Source organism: Arvicanthis niloticus, chromosome 2 (genome assembly GCF_011762505.2).
Source record: "Arvicanthis niloticus isolate mArvNil1 chromosome 2, mArvNil1.pat.X, whole genome shotgun sequence".
NCBI lineage: Eukaryota > Metazoa > Chordata > Mammalia > Rodentia > Muridae > Arvicanthis > Arvicanthis niloticus.
The window spans coordinates 76186713-76210633 of record NC_047659.1 but is presented as its reverse complement, the minus strand read 5'-3'; the positions used below and the strand labels follow the sequence as shown (position 1 = coordinate 76210633).

Sequence of the window (23921 nt, the reverse complement as noted above, 5' to 3'; positions counted from 1 at the left end):
GAAGTTGCCTACCATACCAGAGGTTGGTGATGTCAGGGCAGAGAGGACGACTCAGACACCCAGTGCGATGTGCAGTAAGAGGTGTGCCACCTAATCGGAGGCTGAAGAAAAACATGAGATGGAAAAGTGGAATGCACCCACTGTCAATCAGTTCTGTAAGCCATGCTATGGACAGTATGACCTTACCCTTTTTACCTACTGTTAATTATTTATTATTTACACAGTAATCTTGCTTCTTCCTTAAGCAGCCATTGAGCAGGTATTTCCTAGTGTCTCTGTGTGCGTGTTGTGTTATGTATATTTATGAATGTGTGTGTACAGATGAGTGTATTATGGAGGCCAGAGAGGTCTACATAGGATGTCCTCCTTGTTTGCTCTCCCGCTTAGTTTTTGAAGTAGCATCTCTCACTCACTGAACTTGACTTCCCAGATTTGGCTCAACTGGCTGGCCAACAAGCCCCAGGTAGTTAACCTCTGTCTCCTGAGCATGGGGATTGCAGGTCTGTGTGCTGTGCTTTTATGTGAGTGTTGGGCAGGATCTAGACTTGTACCCTCATGTTTGTGGAGCAAATGCTTTATTGACTGAGCCGTCTCCTCACTTGCTTCCCTATGTTTTGTAGGAAAAAAAAGAACAGGTTTTGTGAGATGCCATGACATCCTCATGGTCACGTAATCAGTGATTGAAGTGTCTGGTCCCAGGTGTCCAACCTGAAACTCATTTCATTCTTGAGCTGCCAAAAGTAGAAAGTGGGAAGATGTGGGAAGTGTGCTGGACAGATGGGATTTCTCGATGAGGCCTCACGTGGGTACTGTAGATTTAGAAGACTACATTTACAATCTGTATCTTTTCCCCATAGTACATCCATCCTGCAGATGCTGTGAAACTGGGCCAGGCTGAGCTGGTTGTGATAGATGAAGCTGCTGCTATTCCCCTCCCCCTGGTGAAGAGCCTTCTTGGACCCTACTTGGTTTTCATGGCATCTACTATCAATGGGTAAGGTACCTGGGTGGGACTGTTTGTGACTCTTGTCTGTGATCTTGCAGATTAGTAGGAATGTAAAGAATGTGACCTGGCCACAAAAAAACTGCTTAGCACCAGTGAGTCTTTGGGACACTCTTGTTCCTTGTGGGGCTTCTTCATCAGGAGCTACCTCAGAAACTGTCACTCCCCTCTGGTTAAATGTGTCCTGAAAGACTGAAGAATTTTGCTTAAAAAGTGCTGGCTAGCAATATCCTGTATCTTAGACTGTACCTTCTGTATCTTAGGATATAGAAATGTAATATTAAAATATATATAGTTAGCATTAAAACAGGCTTATCTTGTTATTCTTAAAACTTTAAAATAGAGTTCATCTTGATATAGAAAAATCATAGAAAATAGGTATCAAGCAAAAGGGAAAGTGTCGGTGATAGAATACAGGCTTAGTATCGCAAAGACCTAGCACCTAGAAAAGAAGTTTCAAAAAGTAGGTGCTGGGGAGATGGCTCAGTATGTAAGAGTACTTGCTTTGTTAGCTCCAGCAGCCACATAAAAAGCTAGACAAGCTGTAACCCTAGCACTGGGGCAGGTGATAGGGTTTGGGACCAGCCAGTTGGACCTGGAGAGCTCACTCTGCAGCCATCCTGAATGGGGGAGGTGGTGTGGTGAGCTTCTGTTAGTGAGAAGCCTGAGAGCTTCTGTTAGTGAGAAGTTAGTGAGAGCCTGTCAAGATGACAAAGCTGAGAAGAATGCAGGAAGAAAACTCCCAAGAACTGCTCTGTTTTCCACATGTGTACACATGATCTAATGTCCGCATACACTTGTATGCATGCTCCATAAATTTACCACATACACAGATGGAAAGAAAAGGAAAGAAAGTGCCTTCAACCAGCTCTGTAGGTGTTTTGTGTGTGTGCTCTGTACACTTATTTTTCTTTTCATTTACTTACTTATTCTGCTTGTTTTTGACACAGGGCCGTAACTCTATAGACTAGACTGGCATTGAGCTCAGAGATCTGCCTATCTCTGCCTCCCAAGTACCTTCTTTTTCATTTTGAATAAAAACATAAAGTTTACATACTGTTGTTAATAGAGTATGTATTGTGAAATCTCCCCAGGTCAATAAATATGTGTATTCAGTGAAAAGATTCCTATACAGAAGTCACATCTTCATGGAAGAACTCTAGTGTTTCAGATTTATTATTAATGATTTCATAACATCAAAAGTACTTACATAAAACTGATTTTTACCTTTAAAGACGGCTTAATTGAGATAAGCATCTTATATTGCTCACACATGTTAAATCTATAATTGACCACAGTGTTCATAACAACCAGTTGGGCTTCCGTCCTCTGTAGCCTGGAGTGCCCACAGCCCACTGTGTATTTCTGCAAGGTGGCTTGTTCCAGGGTTCCAGAAAAATGGAATTGTGGTCTTTAGAAGACATTTTGAAAATTATATTTATTTGGTTTGCCATGTATGCCATGGCAAGTATGTAAAGGTTAGAGGACGCTTGTGGAGTCTGTTTCTCCTCTTACCATGCGGGTCCCAGGGAGCAAACTCAGATCTTCAGCCTGTGGGCCAGGTGCCTTTCTTTGCTGAGCCATCTAGCCACTCAGTGCGTAGTCTTCTGTGGCTGGCTTTTCACATTCCCTAGTGCTCTCCGGGGCTCACCTGTGGAGCTGTACCAGTATTTCTTTCCTTTCTGGGCTCGGTGATGCTCTGCTGTTTGGAGGCACCCTGCTAACTCACCTGAGTGCATTCGGGTTCCTTCCATTTATATGGGGATTTCTGTGTGGACTTATTTTCAGTTCTTTTGGACATGTGTCTGAGGAGTGGGGTTACTGGGTGTAGTGGAGACTGTAACCGTATGACATATAGCCAGATTGGTTTTCAGAGCAGCTGTGCTATTTAATTCCCAATGTTTCAACAGCTTGTGGCCAAGCATGATCCAAAAAAGCTCAGTGGGAAGTTGAAGAAATAATTCATGTTTTATATAACTTGTATTAGACTATACTGTTAAACAAATTAGTACTAATTACTACTGTTTGGTTACTGTATCAAAGTTGATAAGTTAAACTTTATCATTATATATATATAATCATATATAGGAAAACCATGGTATGCATATGAGATTCAGTTGGAGCTATGGAATGTTCCCCTTTGCCGAAAGGGGTGTACTGTGTGAGGATTCTGGATTTTCTACTTAGGTATTTTGATCATGGTGCATATTTCTGCTGACTCTGAAGTAATGTCTCACTTTGCTTTTTATTTGCTTTGCCCCAATAATTCATAATGCTGAAGATTCTTTTCTTTTCTCTATCCCCTCCTTCTATCCCACCTTCTCTCTCACCTCCCTCCCTCCCTCTCATACTGGGGATTGAACCTAGGCCCTAGCATATGCTAGGCGAGCACTCCACCTCTGACTTAGGCTAGGCTACTCTGCTTATTTTGCTGATTGGGTTATTTATCTTTTTATTATTTATTATTGAGGCACAAGGTTTGTATTCTAGGCATAAGACCCTTATCCAATACAGTATTTACAAAAATTCTCCTTCATTTCACTAGTTTTTCTGCTTTGGACAACATCTTTTCAGACATGAAAGTTTAAGTTTTGCTGCTTATATTTATTCATGTATTAAAAAACTTTTATACTTTGTGTGTGTGTGTGTGTGTGTGTGTGTGTGTGTGTGTTGTAGTGTATGAGTGGAGGTCAGAGGACAACTTGCCGAAGTTTTCCTGTATGCTAGCTCCAGGGACTGGTTTCTGGTTGTCAGGTTTGGCAACAAGTGTCATTACCTTGCTAGCCTGAATTAATTAATTAATTAATGGTGGTTCTGTCTAGAGATCAGCCTTTAGGAGTCAGTGCTTTCTACCATGTGGGTCCCAAGGTTTAATCCAGGTCACTGGGCTCAATCGCAGGTGCTTTCCCCACTGAGCCGTCTCACTGGCCCCATCAGAGGCTCAGGTTATGCTGCCACTCTTGCCTTACAGCAATCACCTTTCGTTTTAGTTATTTATTTTAATTTTTTAGATCTATTTTATCTTACATATATGAGTGTTTTGCCTGCATGTATGTCTGCATCACACACATGCCTAGTGCCTCTAGTGGTCAGAAAGATACTGTCAGATACCCTGAAACTGGAGTTATAGATGGTTGTAAGCCACATATGGGTACTGAGAACTGGACCCAGGTCCTCTCTAAGACCAACAAGTGTTCTTAATCGCTGAGCTGCCTCTACAGCCCTAGCTTTTATTTATTTATTATCTGTAGGTGCATGTATGTATGTGCAGGCATGAGCAGCTGTGAATTAGGTCAGAGTACCACCTCAGGTATTAGTTTAGCCTTCTGCCTTGTTTGAGATGGTCTCTTGTTTGCTGTATATCAGACTAGCTACCCCTTAAGCCTCCAAGGATTCTCCTACCCTTGCCTCCTATCTTGTAGGAACATGGGCTTCTGGACACATATTACCAAGCCTCCCTTCATGTGAGCTCTGGGCTTCCAGACTCAGTCCTTATGTTTTATGGCAAGCGCTTTAGCCATTGAATCATCTACACAGCCCTACTTCACCTCTTAGGTGAAAATAGTAAAAAGAGTCACTTGGCAGGACATTGGGGAGATGGCCCACTGGCTAAGAGCACTGCCTTCTCTTACAGCAGACTCATTTCCATTTCCAACAACTACATGGTTGTTCAAAACTATTTGTAATCCCATTTTTAGAGGATCTAATGCCCTCTCCTAGCTTCAGTGGGCACCAGGTGTGCAGTGGTACACATGTATATATGTAAGCAAAATATGTAAGTAAAATACTTACACACATAAAATAAAAGCAAAGAAACCTAATGAAAGAATCACTTAGTGGTGGATTTGTTTGATTTTGATTTCCCACATGGGAAAAAAATCTCTGTTCATGTCTACATGTAACTTCTGTTAGCACTGACCATTAGACTGTGTAGCTCCAGTCTAATGGCTCCAGTCTCACTGGCTGAATGCCTTGTTGACATCATGTTTCAGGCCTTATTTTCAGATCACAGTTCTATGAAGTGTAGGACAATGGGAATGAGGCTTAAAGAGATCCAGGCCTCTTCCCAAAGGCACTAAAGTCACACCAGGGCTTGAATCTGAGCCTGAACACTTCCTAGCCAAGTTGCATCTTGGTTCATCTCCTAGGGCTCTTCCTTAGGACATTTGTGTGCCATGCTAGAATGGTTTGAATCTTGGTTTCATCTGGCTGTCTTTGCATGGAGAGTAGACTGGGGACCTTATGTTTGACTGCCTTTGTCTTTCTCCTAGCTACGAGGGCACTGGCCGGTCACTGTCCCTCAAACTCATTCAGCAGCTCCGTCAGCAGAGCGCCCAGAGCCAGGTCAGCACCACTGCTGAGAACAAGACCACAGCAACAGCCAGACTGGCCTCAGGTACCCAGCCGGCCTCTAACCATCCGGCCCCAGGACCTCACGGCAGTACTAAACTTGATGCTGTCTCAGAGTCCTGGGAGACAACAGCTCTCCTGAGAGGACCAGTGGCCAATGGGAACACGGCTTGGGTCTTTAGATCCCTGGGACCTTTTTGGTCCTCCTCTAAAACATGGGTGGGGTATGTTGACTTGTTGGTAAATATCTAACCCAAAACACCTTAAATCACTCACTTCACATTCCTGAGCCACAGATAGCTGGACATTGTGTCACAGATAAAGTGCAGTATTTTTATTGTTGTTAGATGCTGTGTGTTGAGTAATTGTAATCGTATGTGTTATTGCTGACAGCTCGGACGTTGCACGAGGTTTCCCTCCAAGAGTCAATCCGATACGCCCCCGGGGATGCCGTGGAGAAGTGGCTGAATGACCTGCTGTGCCTGGACTGCCTCAACATCACGCGCATCGTGTCCGGCTGCCCCTTGCCTGAGGCCTGTGAGCTGTATCCTCTGTGTCTCACTGGCCCTGTGGGGCTGAAGCAGTTAGAGAAAGGAGTTTGGGCTGGGTATAGTGGCTTACACCTGGGTCCTTGCCCCGATTTGGGAGGCTGAGGCAGGAGGACACTATGGACCCACCATTTAGGTCCAGCTCAAGTGAAACAGCAGGCAATGAAATCCCTGCCTTTTAAATTTGAAACAGGGTTTCTCTTTGTAGCCCTGGCTGTCCTGGAACTCATTCTGTATACCAGGCCTCAAACTCACAGAGATCTGATTGCTTCTGCTTCTGAGTGTTGAGATAAAAGGCATGAACCACCACCATTTGGCAAGATCTTGCCTTTAAAAGAAGTTTTAGTTGTTTTGTTTGTTTATTTTTTTTGAGGAACATTTTTGATTTTGTTTCTCAGGTTTCCCCACTGTAGTTTCTGTATAGGACACTGGACTTCAATTCCCAAGCTGGGGAATCTGCATTTTTTTCTGGTGTATCTTCTTTTGAGTTTCCTGTCATTTATTTTCGTTGCTTAACTCCAGACCAGTTACTATGTTAACAGAGACACCCTCTTTTGCTACCACAAGGCCTCTGAAGTTTTCCTCCAGCGGCTCATGGCTCTCTATGTGGCTTCTCATTACAAGGTGACTAATTTGTTCTGACATGCCCTTGAGCAGGGAGCAGTCTTCACATCTTTCCACCCCTCCTGCTACTCAGGGGTCCAGGTGGCCATTCCACTGGGACTACAACATGGCAGGGTCCACAAAGCTGGCAGGGCCCAGTGATCTTATTGAGAGGTCACGCTTCCCATTGTAGCCCGTGTGGCTTCGGCCTGTGTGGGAGCCCATGAGTGAGAGCGAGAGGGTAGGCGGTGCTGCTCACCCATCTCAAAGGGCAGCTTGGGCTGTAGAGCTTAGGGTACTGAAACCCAAGAGAGAACGGCAGGCTGGGTGGCTGCTTCCTGGGTTTCTAGGTATGGCAGCATGTTCACGAACAGCCCTTGATGGGAGGCTGAAGAGGGGGTGTTAATTATGGTGGCATGCTTTCCTGAAATAGCAGTCAGCCTTTTCTCTGGAGAAAGCTCACTTGTCAGTCGTGAAGTAAATAGTGTCAAATAACTACTGCCCCATGACCTTAGTGTTGCGCCCCAGAAGAAAAGGCAGAGGTTTTGGAGGCACAGTTTCATTGTAGCCATTGTAAAGAGTCACCTTGTCATAGTGACAAAAAGCACTTTGCTAGGTGTCCAAGCCTCGCTTGGCTTTGGAAAAGGCAGAGAGCTGCAATCACCATCAATTCCCAGTCAGGTCTGTGAGCGAAGGACTAGCCGTGCATTCCACTGACCCATGTGTGTGCCCACAGAACTCTCCCAACGACCTGCAGATGCTCTCAGATGCGCCTGCTCACCACCTCTTCTGCCTTCTGCCACCTGTGCCCCCTACCCAGAATGCCCTGCCTGAAGTGCTTGCAGTTGTCCAGGTACAGAGCAGAGAGAAGCATGGTGTGGCATTGGTTTGGGGAACTATTGGGCATTAGTGTGGCCAGGGAAGCTAAATTATTAGGTCCTGACTTGGATCTAGGTGGGTGGGTCAGTTGAGGCGGGTGATGGTATACACTGGAGAGGGAGCTGGATAACAGGAAGCACTGGCTTATTTCTGTTTATTGCACACAGGAGTAGTGTAAGCTTAAAGGCTACATGGAGAAAGGTGTTTATCACCTGGCACAAGTGCACGCATGCACATGCGTGCGTGCACGTGCATGTGTGTGTGTGTGTGCATGCATCTATGTCATTTTTTTCCTTTCCATAAACTTAGGATTATAGATGTCATACTTGGAGTGTGTCAGTGTTCACAGTGTACTGCATAGTTCCTTATTACATGTTTATACAGTATTCGTCTCACTGCTTTTCTGTCACACACTTGGGTTCTTTGGAATTTGTGCTGTTCCATATAGCTGTGGTATCCTGTGTACTAACTGATGTGTGTTTAAGTGATACATTTCATTTGACCTCTGTTTTTTGGTCTTGGGGCTGGAGGATGTCAGTAAGTTCATAGTAACCTGCCACATACTAATGAGGTCTCGTGTAGTCTACTTAGAAAACTGTTGGTTGGGGATCTGTCTCAGATGATGGTGCGTGGGCTCTCGAGCCAGAACACGCGTTTCTTGTCTTGCTTTCCCCTAGGTATGCCTTGAAGGAGAGATTTCTCGTCAGTCCATTTTGAATAGCCTGTCTCGAGGCAAGAAGGCTTCTGGCGACCTGATTCCATGGACAGTGTCGGAACAGGTGAGGGAGGGCCTGCCCCTGCATGTCCGACTGTCAGAGGTTGTTTGTGTTGCTAAGTCACTGGTTTGTGTCTCCCACAGTTTCAAGATCCAGACTTTGGAGGCCTTTCTGGTGGACGGGTTGTTCGAATTGCTGTTCATCCAGATTATCAAGGGGTAACATGTCTTCTCTTCTTTTAAACCTTGTGTGCTGCTGTTCAGTGGGCTTCTGGCAGCCCTTAGGGCAGGTGTGTACCTATCTGTCTGAATAAAAAACTGGATACACTAGTGACATTTTAGGTGTACTCTGCTGGGGAGAATTTAGCCAGAGCTTGTGGGTGGGCAGGGGGACAAGGTTGTTGATGTATATTCCTTTCCCTATGTTAGAACATAGGATTTGTTGAACCAGATTGTTTTTCTATAACTGTTTTCGCTTTGAAAACCACACTGAGGAGTCAGCCGCAGAAGCATCCCTTTCTGTCAGTGGCACAGCTGTCCTTAGATCTGGGTTGCAAGTGGGTTGTGGTTAGAATGCTAGACTAACCTAGGAACCAAGGCCCCACTGTGTTTGGTGCCAGAGCCAGCTTTGACTGCATTGGGTTTTATTGGAAGCTTTTTTCCCAAATGCAGTTTGACCAGGAGTAAGTGCTTTAGAAGCAAGGCAGAAGTAGCTTAGCCGGACTGAGACTGACTCTTCCCTCTGCTGTGTTCTTGTGTGTGCTCACAGATGGGCTATGGCAGCCGAGCACTGCAGCTGCTGCAGATGTACTACGAAGGCAGGTTCCCTTGTCTGGAGGAAAAGGTCTTGGAGACACCACAAGAAATCCGCACCGTGAGCAGTGAGGTAACAATGTTCTGGCAAAGCCCTAGTCCTGGGTCTGAGGGTGGTTCTCTGGGCTCTTCTCTATTTGGGCAACCAGCCACTTTCTTCAGCTTAACACTGTAGAGACTCTCAGCTTAGTCACCAGTATCATCTTCTGCTGCAGCAGCAGACACTCTGGAGTAAACATGGCTTCCTAGCCTGCAGGTGTGCGCATGGCAAGCTGGAGACTTGTCCCCACCAGCCTCTGCCGGCATTAGCCCACATTGCAGAGTCCCACTTGCCTTGCCTGAGGCTGCCTGCACTAATGACTGGCCTTCACATGCATGTGCTTGGTGTTTGTGTAGGGTACCCATGCTTCTGGGCTTTAACTTACATCAGACTCAGGTGGGTTACTCTCCAAGGTCTCAGGGGTGCCAAGTGACAGAACCAGTTTTATGTTGCATTTTCAGAGCCCTGACTCTGTCCCTTCTAAAGTGTATTAGGCATTGCTAAGCTGGTGGCCTTTCCCTGCATTCGATCTTGGGAACTCGGTGATTCCATATATGCTTCGGCCTGTACCTGTGGTGATCACTGGACTCTTGGGTCCTATTTGAAAGTCTGTTTTGTTGTGTGGTGTACTGCATGGCTTGAGACCACCACTAGCCTCTTGCTTTGCTAAGGGAATAATGTCTTCTTTTTAGGCCGTCAGCTTGTTGGAAGAAGTTGTCACTCCCAGGAAGGATCTGCCTCCCTTACTCCTCAAGTTGAATGAGAGGCCTGCAGAGCGCCTGGATTACCTGGGGGTTTCCTATGGGCTGACCCCTAGGCTCCTCAAGTAAGTGCCTGCCTGTCCTCTGGTGCCAGCCCATGGCAGTGGAAGAGGACAGTTCTGTGGGTGGTGTGTCTCTTTGCAGCTGGGGTCTGTGTCGCTGTCTACTGCCTTTTGCTCCTCCTGTCCTGCCTTTATTTCTCAGCTGCTTCCAGGAGGCATAAATGCTGACCACCCCCCCTCCCCCCCTTTTGTAGGTTCTGGAAACGAGCTGGATTTGTTCCTGTCTATTTAAGACAGACCCCAGTAAGTGAGGCTTTGGGTAGAGGAGGGGTTGGGGTTGGGTTTGCAGTTGGCACCAGAGCCTTGGCTCCTCCTGTCTGTGCCCTGGGCAGGTATTTCTGTATTTGTTGAGGTGTTATCCTGATGGACAAACAGCTGTCCTCCTTTGGAGGCACGTTGGTACTAAGTAATTCCTTCCTGACACTGGGCAGGTCTGCTGTATCCTTGGCTTTGTGCGTCATTTTACTGTGGTGGGCGACACAAGGATTGACTTGTCAGATTGTACATTCAGTCCTACAGGCTGGAGCGTCACTAAGTTTGTAAAACAGAACTGAGTTTTATTGGTTTCTGAAGGAGAGAGATGGGCAGCAGATTATTGGGAGGATGGGAAAGAGCCGTGACTTCCGGGAATGCATTTAGTGCCTGTGGGGAAGCAGCCAGTGCACGGGGAAGCCTGAACCTTGTTTTCTAACAGGTAGGAAGTGGACTACAAGCAGTGGGCTACACTGGCGCTCCTCATGCTGCCAAGTGCTGGTTGTAGCATAGTGGCCTGGCCTGCTGCTTAAACCTGAACCAGATGACTGGAAGGGACCAGAACTGAAGAACGTGGTTGGGGATAGAGACAGATGGAGCTTGGGGAGAACGCACAGCATTCTCATTGGTTTTTCTTTTTAAAAGATTTATTTATTATGTATACAGTGTTCTGCCTGCATTTATGCCTGCAAGCCAGAAGAGGGCATTAGCTCCCATTACAGATGGTTGTGAGCCACCATGTAGTTGCTGGGAATTGAACTCAGGTCCTCTGGAAGAGCAAACAGTGCTCTTAACCTCTGAGCCACCTCTCCAGCCCAGCATTCTCATTCTTAAATGAAACTTTCAAGCTGTCTAGTTCACCACACAACAAAACATAGGAGAGGTTTCTTGGTGGTTTTTGAATAGGACCCTAAGAGTTGAGTGGTGATCACTGTAGGTGCTCCACACAGCTGCCGCAGACACTCGCTCCTGTTCTGCAGCACTTGGCATCTCGATGGAGCATGTACTTGGTGAATGGATGCATACTCAGAAGCTGCTGACATCACAGAAAGCAGGAAGACAGGTGGCTACCAGGTTTGCCAGGACTGGTGTTCTGAGTGGAGTAGGGCTTGGTACAGTTGGAGGTAGTGGAAGGTGGAGATGCAGGCATGAGTAGACATTCTTTCCCGGAGGGGAAGGGAGCAGAGAGCAAGATAGCTGTGGGGGTGTGCATGAGAGAGGACATGTCGGGTTGAAGATTCTCGACCTTTGTTCACTGTAGAGATTAGTTACAGGGAATGCAGGCAGGGAGGGCTGACTGCAGGGGTGCAGGCCTTGTGGAGGTCAGGACGCTGAAACCCAGCATTTAGAGGTTTGCTAGTGGCTTACACCCCGCTCCAGGAGGACGATGGGGAGTGTGAGGATAGCAGCGAGACGGTGAACATGTCCAGTGCTTCTGTTTTTGAGGCCCACAGTGCTGAAGGGGGCAAGGACGTGTCTTGGAAAGTGCAAATCCAGTATTCAACTTCGGTGGTGAATGTCCATGTGAAGTCTGACGTGTGACGCTGGAGACTTACATGCGGACAGGCAGGGAGCAGAGCCGGGCTCATGCCTGTCAGTGTACTTGTCTAGATAGACAGATAAGCTCAGCAGTTGCTTGCAGGCAGGATGTAAATCTGTGAGCCACAGATAGGCCATAGGCATCCTGTGTTCTTGTCCCTTGACCTGCTTGCTCTGACCTGTTGCTGCCATTAGGTGCTCATGCAGTCCTGAGAACCTATGTAGTAAAAAGTCCAAAACTCTGTAACCTTTCACCATGTCATCCTCCCTTAGTGAAGCTTGAAGCATCACGAGTCTGAGGCCAGCATGGGCTACATACATAGCAAGACTGTCTCTTATACAAAGCATGTGTAAACATACTGGCTGCCGGCTGGGAGCCTGAGTTTTTTGGGAAATTTCTGCTTTATAAGGACCAAATGTTCACTGACAGGGTGAGGGGAGTGAAACCTTCATGGTCCTAACTTCAAAGTAAAAGTTAACTGACAGGATGAGGGGATTGAAGCCTTTATGGCCCTGACTTAAGAGTAAAAGTTCACTAACAGGATGAGGGGTTGAAGCCTTCGTAGCCCTGCCTTCAGAGTCTACTTGAAAGGAGTAGGTGTGGAGCAGAAGTCGGGCCTGACCTGAAGACCTGCTGGGCCTGCTTGAATCCCATGGCCACTTAGGAGGCTGCCTTACTGTGTGAGCCCGAGAAGCCACGTGTGAAGTGGCCCCATGGGGCTAGGGTGGGAGTACCATGCCTGTGTCTGCACACTTGTCCTGTAGCACCAGGGGGAAGCTCTGAGAAGGAAGTTGGTGCCAAGCAGTAATGTGTGTCCCCCTAGAACGACCTGACTGGAGAGCACTCCTGCATTATGCTGAAGACACTGGCCGATGAGGAGGAGGCTGAGCAGGGAGCTTGGCTGGCAGCGTTTTGGAAAGGTAAACGCTAGAGGAGTGGAGAGAGAGGACAGTGAGGTGACAGGCTAGGGCACCTGCAGACTGCTAACTACCTGGCTGTACCCTGCAGATTTCCGGAGACGGTTCCTGGCCTTGCTGTCTTACCAGTTCAGCACCTTCTCTCCTGCCCTGTCTCTGAACATCATTCAGAACAGGAACATAGCAAAGTCAGCCCAGCCAGGTGAGCTGTCACCCCAGGAGCTGAGGGCTGCCTCCTGTTCCCCAGCCTTTCTCCTGCCCATGCTGTGCCTGGATTTCAGGCCTAAGAGAAGTTCATAAGTGGTTAGCTTAGGATTGAAACCCGGGCTCTGAGGGGAGCAAGCTCAGTCTCAGGCTCTGTGTTCACGTATTTGTGGAATCGCACCAAGACTGTCGTTGGCCATCTGTGACTATGTAGAAGAGTTATGTACTATAAAGCTGTATAGCTTTATAAAGCTAGAAGCATATAAATCATTGTTTAGTTGGATGAAAATTTTAAAAATTGTGTAAGAGGTCATTAGTGGTCATTTTGTTCTATGAACAGTTATATATATTTTTATGTGTATATCTGTGACTATGTACACATTCTTATGTGTATATTTACTTATGTCTTGTGGGCTGTATTTTGATGGGAAAATCTGGATTCTTTGAGCTGGGCAGAGCACGTATTTCTGTAAGGTGACCAGAGTGACAAATGGGGAAGGTGGAGGTGTGACCTTGGAACATTAGGGCACAGGGGTCTTTCTTTGGGCCAGCATAGTGGTGGCTGTCTGCACTGCCAGCCCGGGATAATGTTTCTGGTAGCTAGGTATCTTAACACATTTACTTAGAGATTTATGGCTTACTTTGCCTGCATGTGTGTATTTGCACCGTGTGTCCCTGGTGCCTGTGGAGGTCAGAGGGTATCAGATTCTCTGGAAGTGGAGTTATTGTTGGTTGTGAATGACCTGGGTTCTGGGAACTAAGCTTAGGTTCTCTGCAAGAGCAGCAAGTGCACTTAACTGCTGAGCCACCTGTCCAGCCCCTTCCTAGATGGCTTTGTGTGCTGGCTACTTTCCTGTGAGGGCTGCAGACTGCCCTGACTGCTGGGGCTCTTGTTGCGTGTGCAGCCCTAGGCCGGGAGCATCTGGAGGCACTCTTTCTCCCCTACGACCTGAAGCGGCTGGAGATGTACTCTCGGAACATGGTTGATTATCATCTCATCATGGACCTCATCCCAGCAATTTCCCGCTTGTACTTCCTGAACCAGCTAGGGGACCTGTCCCTTTCGGCTGCCCAGTCGGTAGGTCACCTGGGACTCCATGGGGGGACAATGGGGGGGGGGTCAGTGGAGCTGGCCCATAGATGAGTGCTTGGAAATAGCTTTGTGCCTTTAGCCTTGGCAGAGCTGATGGGTGGCCCATGCTCTCACTCCAGGCAGAGGTGACAGTGTAGCTGTCCTGTCAGCAAGGAGACTGCTACACTTTGGACCCACATTTTCCCTGCCACCGTGCTGCCTTAGCAGAAGGCCGGGCTGTCCTGGACTCTGGATGTATGTAGTTTTTTTGTGAAGTGGGTGTTTTTCGGGACAGTGTGAGCTAGAGTGCGCTTCAGAAAGAAGTGTTCCTGGTGCCTTAGTAACAGGATGGGAGAGAAGATGCCAAGAAAACCCTGCTGCTGCCCTCTGAGTTCTGCTTAATTGAAAGAGGCAATCCCATTCTAGGCTACTTTAACGGGCAAGGCTGTCTTGGAAGCCAGTCCAGCTGATTGTCCTTCCTCCAGGCTCTTCTCTTGGGAATTGGCCTACAGCACAAGTCTGTGGATCAGCTGGAAAAGGAGATCGAGCTACCCTCAGGCCAGTTGATGGGGCTTTTCAACCGGATTATCCGCAAAGTTGTGAAGGTAGTAACCTTGGTCCGTGGGCAGGAGTTTGGTCTCTTTCCAGTAACGTAACACACTCACTCTTTGTTTATAATAAGTACTGAAACTTAGATCACACACACACACACACACACACACACACACACACACACACACACACCGGGGTGGGGGAGGGGGAGGGAGGAGTAGGGGGTGGTGTGTCAGCCAATGTTTGAACTGGATTCCTTCCTAGAGACTCCACTGCTGGGGTTTGTATGCACCCTGCCTGTTTCTATGCTCATACTGTGATCAACTGTGTTCCTAACATCTGGAGCATTGCTTTGAGTACTTTTTTTAAGACACTAAATGCCCTGTTGAAGAGTGAGTGACAGACCCCTGCTTCTCCTGCATCTTTTCTTTCTTCCTGTTGTGTTATCTTTGTAGCTGTTCAATGATGTGCAGGAAAAGGCTATTGAGGAACAGATGGTGGCAGTGAAGGATGTAGTCATGGAGCCCACAATGAAGACCCTGAGTGATGACCTGGTACGTCCCTGCTTTAGAGGTCCCAGTGTTCCCTTTGGCCACTGTTAGCCTGCCTCCTCTGCTTCAGAGCTGTCCTGCAGGCTGCAGATGCTGATGCATGCCTTGCATTCCTGTATTCTCAGGCTAAGAGGCAGGAGAGTTATTCAGCTCAAAGCCAGCTTGAGCTGCTGTTTAGAGAATTTCAGGTCATCCTGGGATACAGAACAACTGAAGGAACGGGTCCTTTACACTAACTTAATTAAGTGTCAATCTGTAGGTCCAAGCCAGTGTGACTCTCGTTTCATGCCTCCACTGAGTGTGTGTGTAGGAACCTCGAGGCTGTTAATGCAGACATTGGTTACTCTTTAGATGCTCTTCTAAATGTGTATTTTATAGGTGTGCATACTATCAAACTGTAGTAGCTGCTCATAGTGTTCTGAGCGTACCCCAGAAGGAAGGGTTTTCCTCCTTGTTGATACCATGACCTGCTTCTCCTCCTTTCTGAACCCTGCTCTCTCTGGTTATGGACCACAGGATGAAGCAGCAAAGGAATTCCAGGAGAAACACAAGAAGGAAGTGGGGAGACTGAAGGACATAGACCTCTCTCAGTAAGCCCTTTCTCCTCTCAGGGAATCAGTTCTTCCCCAGCCTGCATGGCCTGCAGAGTCTGCTTGAGGTGTCCCACCACACAGTCCATAGGCTGAGAACTATTTCAGAAGTACCACAGCTGAGACCTCTCAATCTGTCATTCCCAGGATCCCAGAGTGCTTGTCACTTGGGGTTTGTGTTACTCCCAGGCCCCTCTAGAACAACTGAGCAGAACAACTTCCACCTTGAATAGTCCCTTCCTCATGCTTACCTTATTTCCTTGTGTTCCTTTTGAGCTTTACTTGCGATGTTTCCTCTGCACCCACCCAAGGTCGACAGATCTGACAGTCCAGGTGCTTCAGGCTTTTACCTTGTAACTCTAGGCCAGAAGCCACAGATCTTGTCCACAACCAGATCATTGGTGATGATGATTGGGCAGATGGGGGTGGCCATGAGGCCATTTCAGGGTATCAAGCTGGTTTCTATTTGATGTGCCAAGACTGCTTTATCTGAAAGAAGTCAGAGGTTGCAGAGTAGGTAGGTGGAGGCTGGCAGAGCAGGGCTGAGGCCTGAGTGAGGACTGTGGTAGCAGGCCATAGTAGAGGCAGCTGTGGCAGACTGCCTTCCTGCTGGTCCCTGGGGGCCCCTTTCCCTCTACTCTTGGTGTGACTCTTCTATCCAGTGGGACTACACCTGGCCATATGCCTGTCACCCTCTCTGCAGCTGACATGCTAGTGCACCTCTGGTGTCTCCTGGGGTGGTCATCTTGTCACTTTCATATTTTCTTTCGAGCAGTCTCTCGTCTGACAGGCTTTGACATTGCCCTCTTCTTACAGATATGTAATCCGTGGGGATGATGAGGAGTGGAATGAAGTTTTGAGCAAAGCAGGGCATAATGCCTCCATTGTTAGTTTGAAAAGGTAAGGAAAGGCCTGGTGTCACATACAGCTGGGCTTTGTAGCTGTTCCCAGGATGCGGGAGCAGATGCTGAGGGAAGTGTCATGGCTGTCTCTGAGTTCTCTGGTAGCACACCTAAAGCAGGCAGCATACTAGGCTTGGGTCTCTTCTCTCCTGTACTCAGCAACAGTGAGGACAGGGCCAGAGTTGGGCCAGGCATGTTCACTGCAGAGCCTGCCATGTGAGTCACCTTGTCCTTCCTTCAGGCCAGCATTTCTCAAAATCCTTGGTCTTAGAGTTATGCCTTAAAAAGACAGAACTTTCTTTATGCAACTCCTTTTTGTAGCTACTTCCCATGACAAAAATTAAAAACCGAGAAACTGAAAACCATTTGTTTGAAACGAATAATTATATAGGTTTGGATTTAAGTTTTTGGTTGTTGGTTTATTTGTTGTTGTTTTTTATTTCTTTTTTCCTTGCTGGCGATCAAGCCCAGGGCTTTATATAGGCAAGTCTTTCACTATCCAGCTAAGTCTTGAGAAAGACCCGGTTTTACTTTGGCCAGTCTCATTCATCTCTGGCATACTAGGCCAGAGCCAGCTTCTGGTGTCTGCCTCTAGTTCTTGTGGTAGCGTCATACCGTGCCCTCTGAGAAACAATATATGTAAGAGACAGAGCGGAAAGGCCAAGAAAGGATCAGTATTAAAATAGTTGTGACTTCCTTTGCCACCTCAGGCATCCTGAGGCCATTGAACACCTTGTCTCCAATGTCCCATCTGCAGAGTGATGCATGTGCATGTAGCAAATGCTAGAGCTCCCTCAGGCCTGGCAGGGGACCTCCTGTGCCCAGGACCTGCACACGTGAGGCTAGCATGGCCACTTGGGGCTTGTGAGAAGGTGGAATTGTTAGCATTGTCATAATTACCAATGCGGTTCCCAATGAGTTTATAACGTTTGATGTTCAGGAACATTCTTTGTGTGATGAATCTCAGAAAGTCAGGTATTGCCCCTCCATCTCCTTAAGTCACTCAAGGACTTTGAGGGCTCTAATGCTGATGGCAGCCACATCTTCCAGGAGCCTTCTTGCCTGCTGTCAGTGTATCTTCTGGTTTGAACATTGTGACAAATGCATTAGGCTCCCCCATGCTTTGGCTATGCCAGTGGTTTTGACTATCACAAAAGGCCTGGGGATAAGCCTGCTGTGGAGAGTCCTGGCTCTGAGCTCTGCAGAATTAGCCTGACCTCAGCTCCCACTGAGACTGCTGCTGAGGAGCCATGAGTCCTGCTAACCCACATGGCCTGTCCTTTCCTGAGGCTTGCCTTTTTTTTTAAGATTTTTATATTAGGAGAGTTTTGCCTGCATGAAGTGTGTATGTGTGCACCATGTGTATGCCTGGTGCCCGAGGAGGCCAGAAGAGGGCATTGTGTCCTCTGGAGCTGGAGCTATAATTACTAGCTACTGTATGGGCAGTGGGAACTGAATCCTGATCTACTGCAAGAGCAGCGCTTTGAGCCATGCATAGTGGTGCACATCTTTAGTCCTTACACTCGGGGGGGGGGGGGGGCAGAGAGAGAGGCAGAGACAGGCAGATCTCTGAGTCGAGGCTGGCCTGGTGAGTTCTAGGTCAGTGAGAGCTACACAGAAAGACCCTGAAGAAGTTTTCTACTGGCTCAGCAGAAAACAGAGCAGTATTTGCTCACTCAGTCATGATGTTAACAGTCTCTGGCTACTCTGTCTCCATAGGGAGTCTGTTTCCAGGGAAAAACGCCATTAAGAGACTCTCATCTCCAAGGGCTTCTAACAGGCAGGTTGCCTGCTCAATCCCTGTGCTACTACCCTGGCATGAGACTTGCCAGTGACTCCCAAATCACGGCTATTGGGAGTTTGTGCCGTTGCTGTAGGAAAAGTCAGTTCATAGCAGTGAATTAGGATGGACCCTGGCTTTCCTTGAAGATCCCATGTTTATGCTAAAAACCGCCTCTGGGGTTGCTAGAGTGACATCTCGGCTCCATGTGGTGGGCATGATCTGTCTGGCACTTATGCAGCTGCTTGAGGTATTGGGGAACATGTCTGGGTGTCTGTTAGGTGAGTGTGATTTCTCAAATAGCAGCTCACAGTGTTTTCGATCTGTACTGTTTCATGCTTTCTGTTTCTGCCCTTGTCCTTTCTTGTTTCTTGTCCGTGGTTTTTTGTTTGTTTGTTTGTTTGTTTGTTTGTTTTGCCTCCAGTGACAAGAAAAGGAAACTGGAAACAAAACAAGAACCCAAACAGAGCAAGAAGTTGAAGAAGAGAGATAACAACAGAAAGGATATGAAAATGAAGCGAAAGAAATAGTGAGGCGAGGAGATGCCAGACTTCTGAGCTGTGTTCTGCTGGGCCAGGCCAGGCAGCAGCGTGGACAGTGACAGTGACAGTGACGAGGGCCTTCAGCAGAGGCAGGCACCATCATTCCATCTGTATGCCAGCCGTGGCTGAAGACAAAGTCACTCCCAAACAGTCTGCTTAGAACTTGGTGCGTGGGCAAAGCTCTGGCATTGTTAGAGGCTGTCACCCCACCCTAAGGCACAGCCTCACTTTGACTTGTTCCCACTATGGCTGCTGCGCTGGCTGCTGGTCTTCCTGGCGCTCCAGCACACAGCTCTCTGGAGGAGCACTCTCGCCTCACTGCAGACTTGTCCGAACACTCTGGGGCCAGGTCAGCAGGACCTCTACTGCTGGTCTGCTGTTCTCAGTGTCCCAGGAAAGGCTGCAGCATCTGAGTCCCAAATGCCTTTTGGTTACCTCTTCATTTGGGAGAGACTATTGAGAAAGACTCTTGCTACAGAAGTGAGGGGAGAGAGTATTTTTAATAAATGTCTTGGAAAGACCATTTGCCTGTAGTGCTTATAAAATCTGTGTTTGTAAAAGTTACATACTTAACTTGTTCCTCCTGGTGAGTTTGGCTGCCAGGTCAGAAGTAGAGGCCTAGGTATCATAGCCATTGGTGTGTTGTGTGGCTGGAGTTCTGGCCTAGGCACCTGTGAGAGATAGGGCAGGTACCCAGTGGCACTGTAGTCACCTTGAAAGTGAGCTGTCTCCTGCTGAGTTCTACACTTCATACGTTAGAGACAACGCAACCCTTAGGTTACGAGGCCAAGCTGCCCAGTCTTGGACACTGTGTGGTTCAAATGTCCCCAGTCTTCATGTGGAACTATGAGAGGTGATGAGGCTGGGAGGGCTTTAGTGGACTAGCTTGAGAGGAGGCCTGCTAGAAAAGCCTGCTCTGCCTTAGACGTCTAGAGAGTCAGTGCCAACAAGGTCATCATCGGATTTTCCCTCTTGATTTTGGTCTTGGCAGCTTCCAGAACTTCTGGCTTGCCAACCCATTGTCTACACAGGGGACTTTTATGAAGAAAGGAACCCAGTTTAGTGTGGAGAGCACAGTATCAGGAGAGGCCAGCGAGAACCTGGGAAGGCCAGAAGCCTTGAGTGTCTAGTGTTTGCCTTGGTGGCCCAGGATTAACCTTGGTGGCTTCCAAGTTGGTACAGCGGTCTCAGGCCCTAGTCATGATGTTTAAATAACTGCCTTGTCTGCTGTCCCTGAGTTCATTGCTGATACATCCAGCACTTGTGACCCAAGGACTCTTGTAAGAAGTCAACTTGGCTCTTTCTTGTCTAGCTTGCTAGTAGCAAGAGACTTCTGACAGCTTAGAAGTGGCTCTCATGATCTTGAGTTGCTGCCCTGGGGTAAGTGATCACTCACCCCTGTTGCTGTTAGAATTAGGTCCTAGGAAGAGTTACCCCACCCCCACCCCCAGAAGTGTGTGTGCACACCAGAGGGCACTCCTGTCATTCTCTACTTTATTCCCTTGAGAGGTCTCTTACTGAACTGGAGCTAGGCTGGCAGCCAGCAAGCCCCAGTGATCCCGTCTCTGGCTCCCACAGCACTGACCTGGGACACAGGGCTACACGTGGTCACACCTGGTTTTTCACATAAGCACCAGGATCTGAATGCAGACCCTAATGTTTCCACAGCAAGCACTCTTACCCATCTTTCCTATCTCCAGCCCCTCTAGTTTATTTTTATTTTTTATTTTTTTTAGCATGTAAAATACGTTTTTTTGTTCTTCAAAAGGGTTCAGGGTTTGGTTGAAATCAGGCTGCACACCTTCCATCAGTCTAACCTCTCTCACAAGTCAAACTAGCCCCTCTATTTTAAAAAATGATTAAATATTTGCTTAAAAGTGCCTGTTCAATATGAGCCTAGGGGGCTAACTCCTCATGTAATCCTAACACCTGCAGAGGAACAGGTTGGAGCCGGTTGTAGGCAGACCTGCCTGTTCAGCCAGGAACAGCTCTGCTGGAGGTGGAGTATTCAGACAGAAACCCTTAAAGGATAGACACTCTGGACTTGTGCTGCTGCTCCACCTTCACATGGTGGGACCGAGGACTACATCTCTTTCCTGCGGCCCCCAGGGGGCACTGTGGTACATATGCACAGGATGTCCTCACTGCTGAGTCCAGAGCCCCAGACTGAAGTTCAAGCCATTCTGCCTGCCCTCTACCCAAAAAAGCTAGGAGATGGGCCTCTGGTTCCTGGAGTCTCTGTATTCTTTTCCAGGATACTACTTAAATGATAGCCACTCCCAGTTCTTAACAAGAACCAGGGGTGAGAGGATGTTATTTTTAGCAAAGATTCCTAGCCCAGGCTAGCCTTTAGCTCCTGCTCCTATATCTATCTACCTGGTGCTTCTTGTCAGACCATGTAGAGTGGTCTGGTGCAGGTGTGCAAACCTCAGGAGCTTCCTCATCACCCTTACAGAGGGGCCTGGGCCATAAGGTCAGAGAAAGCCACAGGTGGCCTCCCCGGCGTGAGTCTTGTTCTCTCTCGCCCACTGGCACATCACATTTCCATGTGCTCATTTCCCAGGTGAAGAAACTGGCTAATCTGAGGAGAGTCAGATGGCTATCTGATGGCTCTGCTGTGGGGTTTTCCTGCCCAGTGTCACAGACTCAGCTCTGGGTTCCTCTCCAGCTCTGAACTCCTAGGCAATCTTCTTTTACCAGGAGCAGATGCCAATCTCAATGTTAATGAGTGTTTATTGTTGATAAAACCATAGTACATTTACAGTAAGTAACAACATTAAGGTATAGTTACATTATCATACAATATTACAGCAATAAAATACCATTCATTCTTTTGTACATCCAGCACAAGCAGCAAGTTGAAAATATTTTTCCAGGATTGCAAGCCCTGGGGGCTTTGATGAATAAATAGTTTCTAAGGTAGCTGTTCTTGATGCTGTCCCAGCGTCTGTCCACAAACAGGCCAGAGGATGGGGAGCCAAGACTGAGGACAGGAGGGGAGGGGACACGGCTTCTCTTCCACTGAGGCCCTGTCCTTCATGCCCCAGAGTCACAGATCCCAGGTGACAAGTGTGCTCTTGCACTCCTGTCCTGAGTGGAAGGCGCTCTGCTGCCTCAGCCTACAGGCGCATTAGAGCTAGGCCGGACCTGGACTGACCTCTTCACTTTGGCTGCCAGCTGTAGCAGCAAGAGCTGAGGTCCTTGAGTTCCTGTACTGTAGCCCATCATACCCTTAGCTCAGAAGCTCTGAGCTCAGACTCTAAGTAGTCTTGTAGGGAGGGCCACTAGAGGTCCAGTCTTCACAGACGGGGGTCACCAGCCCTTTCAAAGGCACAGTTTGGAGGACAGAATTTGGAAAGCCTTTCCTCTTTTTTTTTTTTTTTTTTAGGAAAACAAAACATACCAGCTATTGTATCCGGTGGCCTGGGGCTCAGGATACATTTTCTGCATTCGTAAGAATGCCCATTCTCTTAACAGCCCCCGCCAGGGTGGGGAGAGCTGGAGCTGAGGTGGACTGGCTTGCTGCCGAGCCACTGGAGGGGAGAGGGCACAGGGTAGCCCTCAAGGTGCAACTATGTCACACCCCCTTGCCAGTTACTGGATGAGCAACAGTGAAGTGGACTCTGTCCACCCAAGGGTCAGTGAACACCACAGAGGTTGGTTATCTAGGGAAGAGCAGGAAGTGCCCCAGAGCCTACAAGCCTCCCTCCACTGGGGGTGTCACTGGTGGTTTCTGGCCTTAACGGACCTTTGCACACCCTCAGACAGCAGTCACACTCTCTACCCTGCCTCACACCCGGGAGGTGACATAGACAGAGTGCACTCGCTCAGCTAGGGTGCTCTGCAGATCCTGCAGTGGGTCCAGGCCCTGAACTTTGCTGCTTCGGCCATAGATGAGCTGCCGGAAGGCATCTTGCTCCAGCAGGGCCTTCATGTGCTTGAGAAAGAAACCTTCACAGAAGAGGGCCAGCTCTGGGGCATTGTGGATCTGTGGGTAGAGAGAGAAATAAGGGTCATGGCCCTTTTATAACCTCCTCCATCCTCAAACCTACCCTAACCTACTCACCTACTCACAGTAGGGCTCACCTTAAACCTAGGGAGATGCCCGGCTGCCTCTTAAAGCCAGATTCCCTTATGAGTTCCTCCTGGGAGTGTTTAGTTCGAATTTCAGTTGTGTCACCAAGAACACTAATGAGTCCTCAGTCCCTACTCTTTCCCTCACCTATGTCATAAATGATAGCTTTATTGAACCAGCTCCTTTCCTAAGGGCAGTGACTACGCACCACTCAGCACAAGGATCACAGACGTCTTGGGCGATGCTCCAAAGCCGAGCTAATTCAGTAAGGATCAAGCATTCACTTTGAGTCTGCCTCTGAGCAGGGGATGGAGGTCCCTCTCAGACTCTCTTGGAGCTAATATGCAGGGAGGATAAAGCCTGAGAAATTAATGAGACAAGCCAGGTGACTACGGACAGACAATAAAAGCTGGGAATGCCTGAGGCCTGGGAACATATCTGATGAAGACGCAGGACTGGTTGGTCCTGGGAAGTGCTTTACAGGAAGGGGGAAGGGTTGTCACAGGAAGGTGGGATGCTGTGAGTCTTGTCAAGCTAGCTATGGGCTGGCATCTATTAGTGTGCAAGCAGCCAACTTTGGGCAGGCTTAAGTAGGGGGATGGCATGGTTTCATACTTTTCAAAGAAGTATGAGGTTCACACATGCCGAAGACAGGGCATGGAGAGACCACGAAGATGCTATTCCAAGAGCAGAAATCCAGGTAGCTGAGTGGAATGTGAGGAAGGCGTGCTTCAGAGGCAGGTGGCCGAGATGTAAGAGATGGTTCTAACCAACTGACTTCTGATTTGGGGCCTGAACTGATGTCAGGACCACTGCTGGCAGCAGGGACTACAGGCTCCAGCTGGCCACTCCTCAGCCCTGCATGTGGTCTGGACACATGCACTGCCTCTCCTGTCTGTTGTTAGTGCTGTGAAGGGGCCCTGCAGAGAGCACAGTGTGGTGGGAAGTGGCTGACTGTCCCTAGGGCTTACCTTGGCGTATTTGTAGGTATTGACGGCACTCTCCACGCTAAGGGTCTGGGAGCACAGGATCTCACAGTGTCTCTGTAGGGCATCTAGCTGGAACAGGTTGGCAGCTGACAGCAGCTAGTCAAGGGATAAAAGCAGGCCTCTTAGAAATGAAAGCTTCCTCTTTAAGTTCCAGGACTCAGCCCTCCTGCCAAATTGGTCT

The 23921-nt window shown here is 48.1% G+C and overlaps 3 protein-coding genes across 7 annotated transcripts in view; 1 reads left to right on the top strand and 2 right to left on the bottom strand.

Moving 5' to 3' along the window:
- The window catches only part of Nat10 (N-acetyltransferase 10), a 44540-nt gene extending 25341 nt beyond the window's left edge, over positions 1-19199 (top strand). For 2 of the 5 annotated variants that reach the window (XM_076929354.1, XM_076929355.1), the window contains exons 12-29: positions 858-994; positions 5275-5399; positions 5747-5897; positions 6429-6525; positions 7241-7357; positions 8061-8162; positions 8243-8317; positions 8868-8984; positions 9644-9777; positions 9969-10017; positions 12390-12486; positions 12575-12685; positions 13593-13765; positions 14245-14364; positions 14767-14865; positions 15379-15452; positions 16269-16352; positions 18559-18743. In XM_076929354.1, the coding sequence (XP_076785469.1) occupies positions 858-994; positions 5275-5399; positions 5747-5897; positions 6429-6525; positions 7241-7357; positions 8061-8162; positions 8243-8317; positions 8868-8984; positions 9644-9777; positions 9969-10017; positions 12390-12486; positions 12575-12685; positions 13593-13765; positions 14245-14364; positions 14767-14865; positions 15379-15452; positions 16269-16352; positions 18559-18664 (1968 nt within the window). In that variant the 3' untranslated portion in view covers positions 18665-18743. Of the gene's footprint in view, positions 1-857; positions 995-5274; positions 5400-5746; positions 5898-6428; positions 6526-7240; positions 7358-8060; positions 8163-8242; positions 8318-8867; positions 8985-9643; positions 9778-9968; positions 10018-12389; positions 12487-12574; positions 12686-13592; positions 13766-13899; positions 14015-14185; positions 14365-14766; positions 14866-15378; positions 15453-16268; positions 16353-18558 lie in introns of those variants that run through there. The other 3 variants (XM_034495470.1, XR_013108715.1, XR_004606184.2) reach the window with 3 other exon arrangements.
- Positions 1-23921, bottom strand: part of Elf5 (E74 like ETS transcription factor 5) — a 332927-nt gene that overhangs the window by 13097 nt on the left and 295909 nt on the right. The gene's annotated exons all lie outside the window — the stretch shown is intronic.
- Positions 21392-23921, bottom strand: part of Abtb2 (ankyrin repeat and BTB domain containing 2) — a 151950-nt gene continuing 149420 nt past the window's right edge. Inside the window, exons 16-17 of the mRNA XM_034495360.2 lie at positions 23723-23836; positions 21392-22664 (exon numbers count right to left, since the gene is read on the bottom strand). Of these exons, the coding sequence (XP_034351251.1) occupies positions 22467-22664; positions 23723-23836 (312 nt within the window). The 3' untranslated portion in view covers positions 21392-22466. The remainder of the gene's footprint in view (positions 22665-23722; positions 23837-23921) is intronic.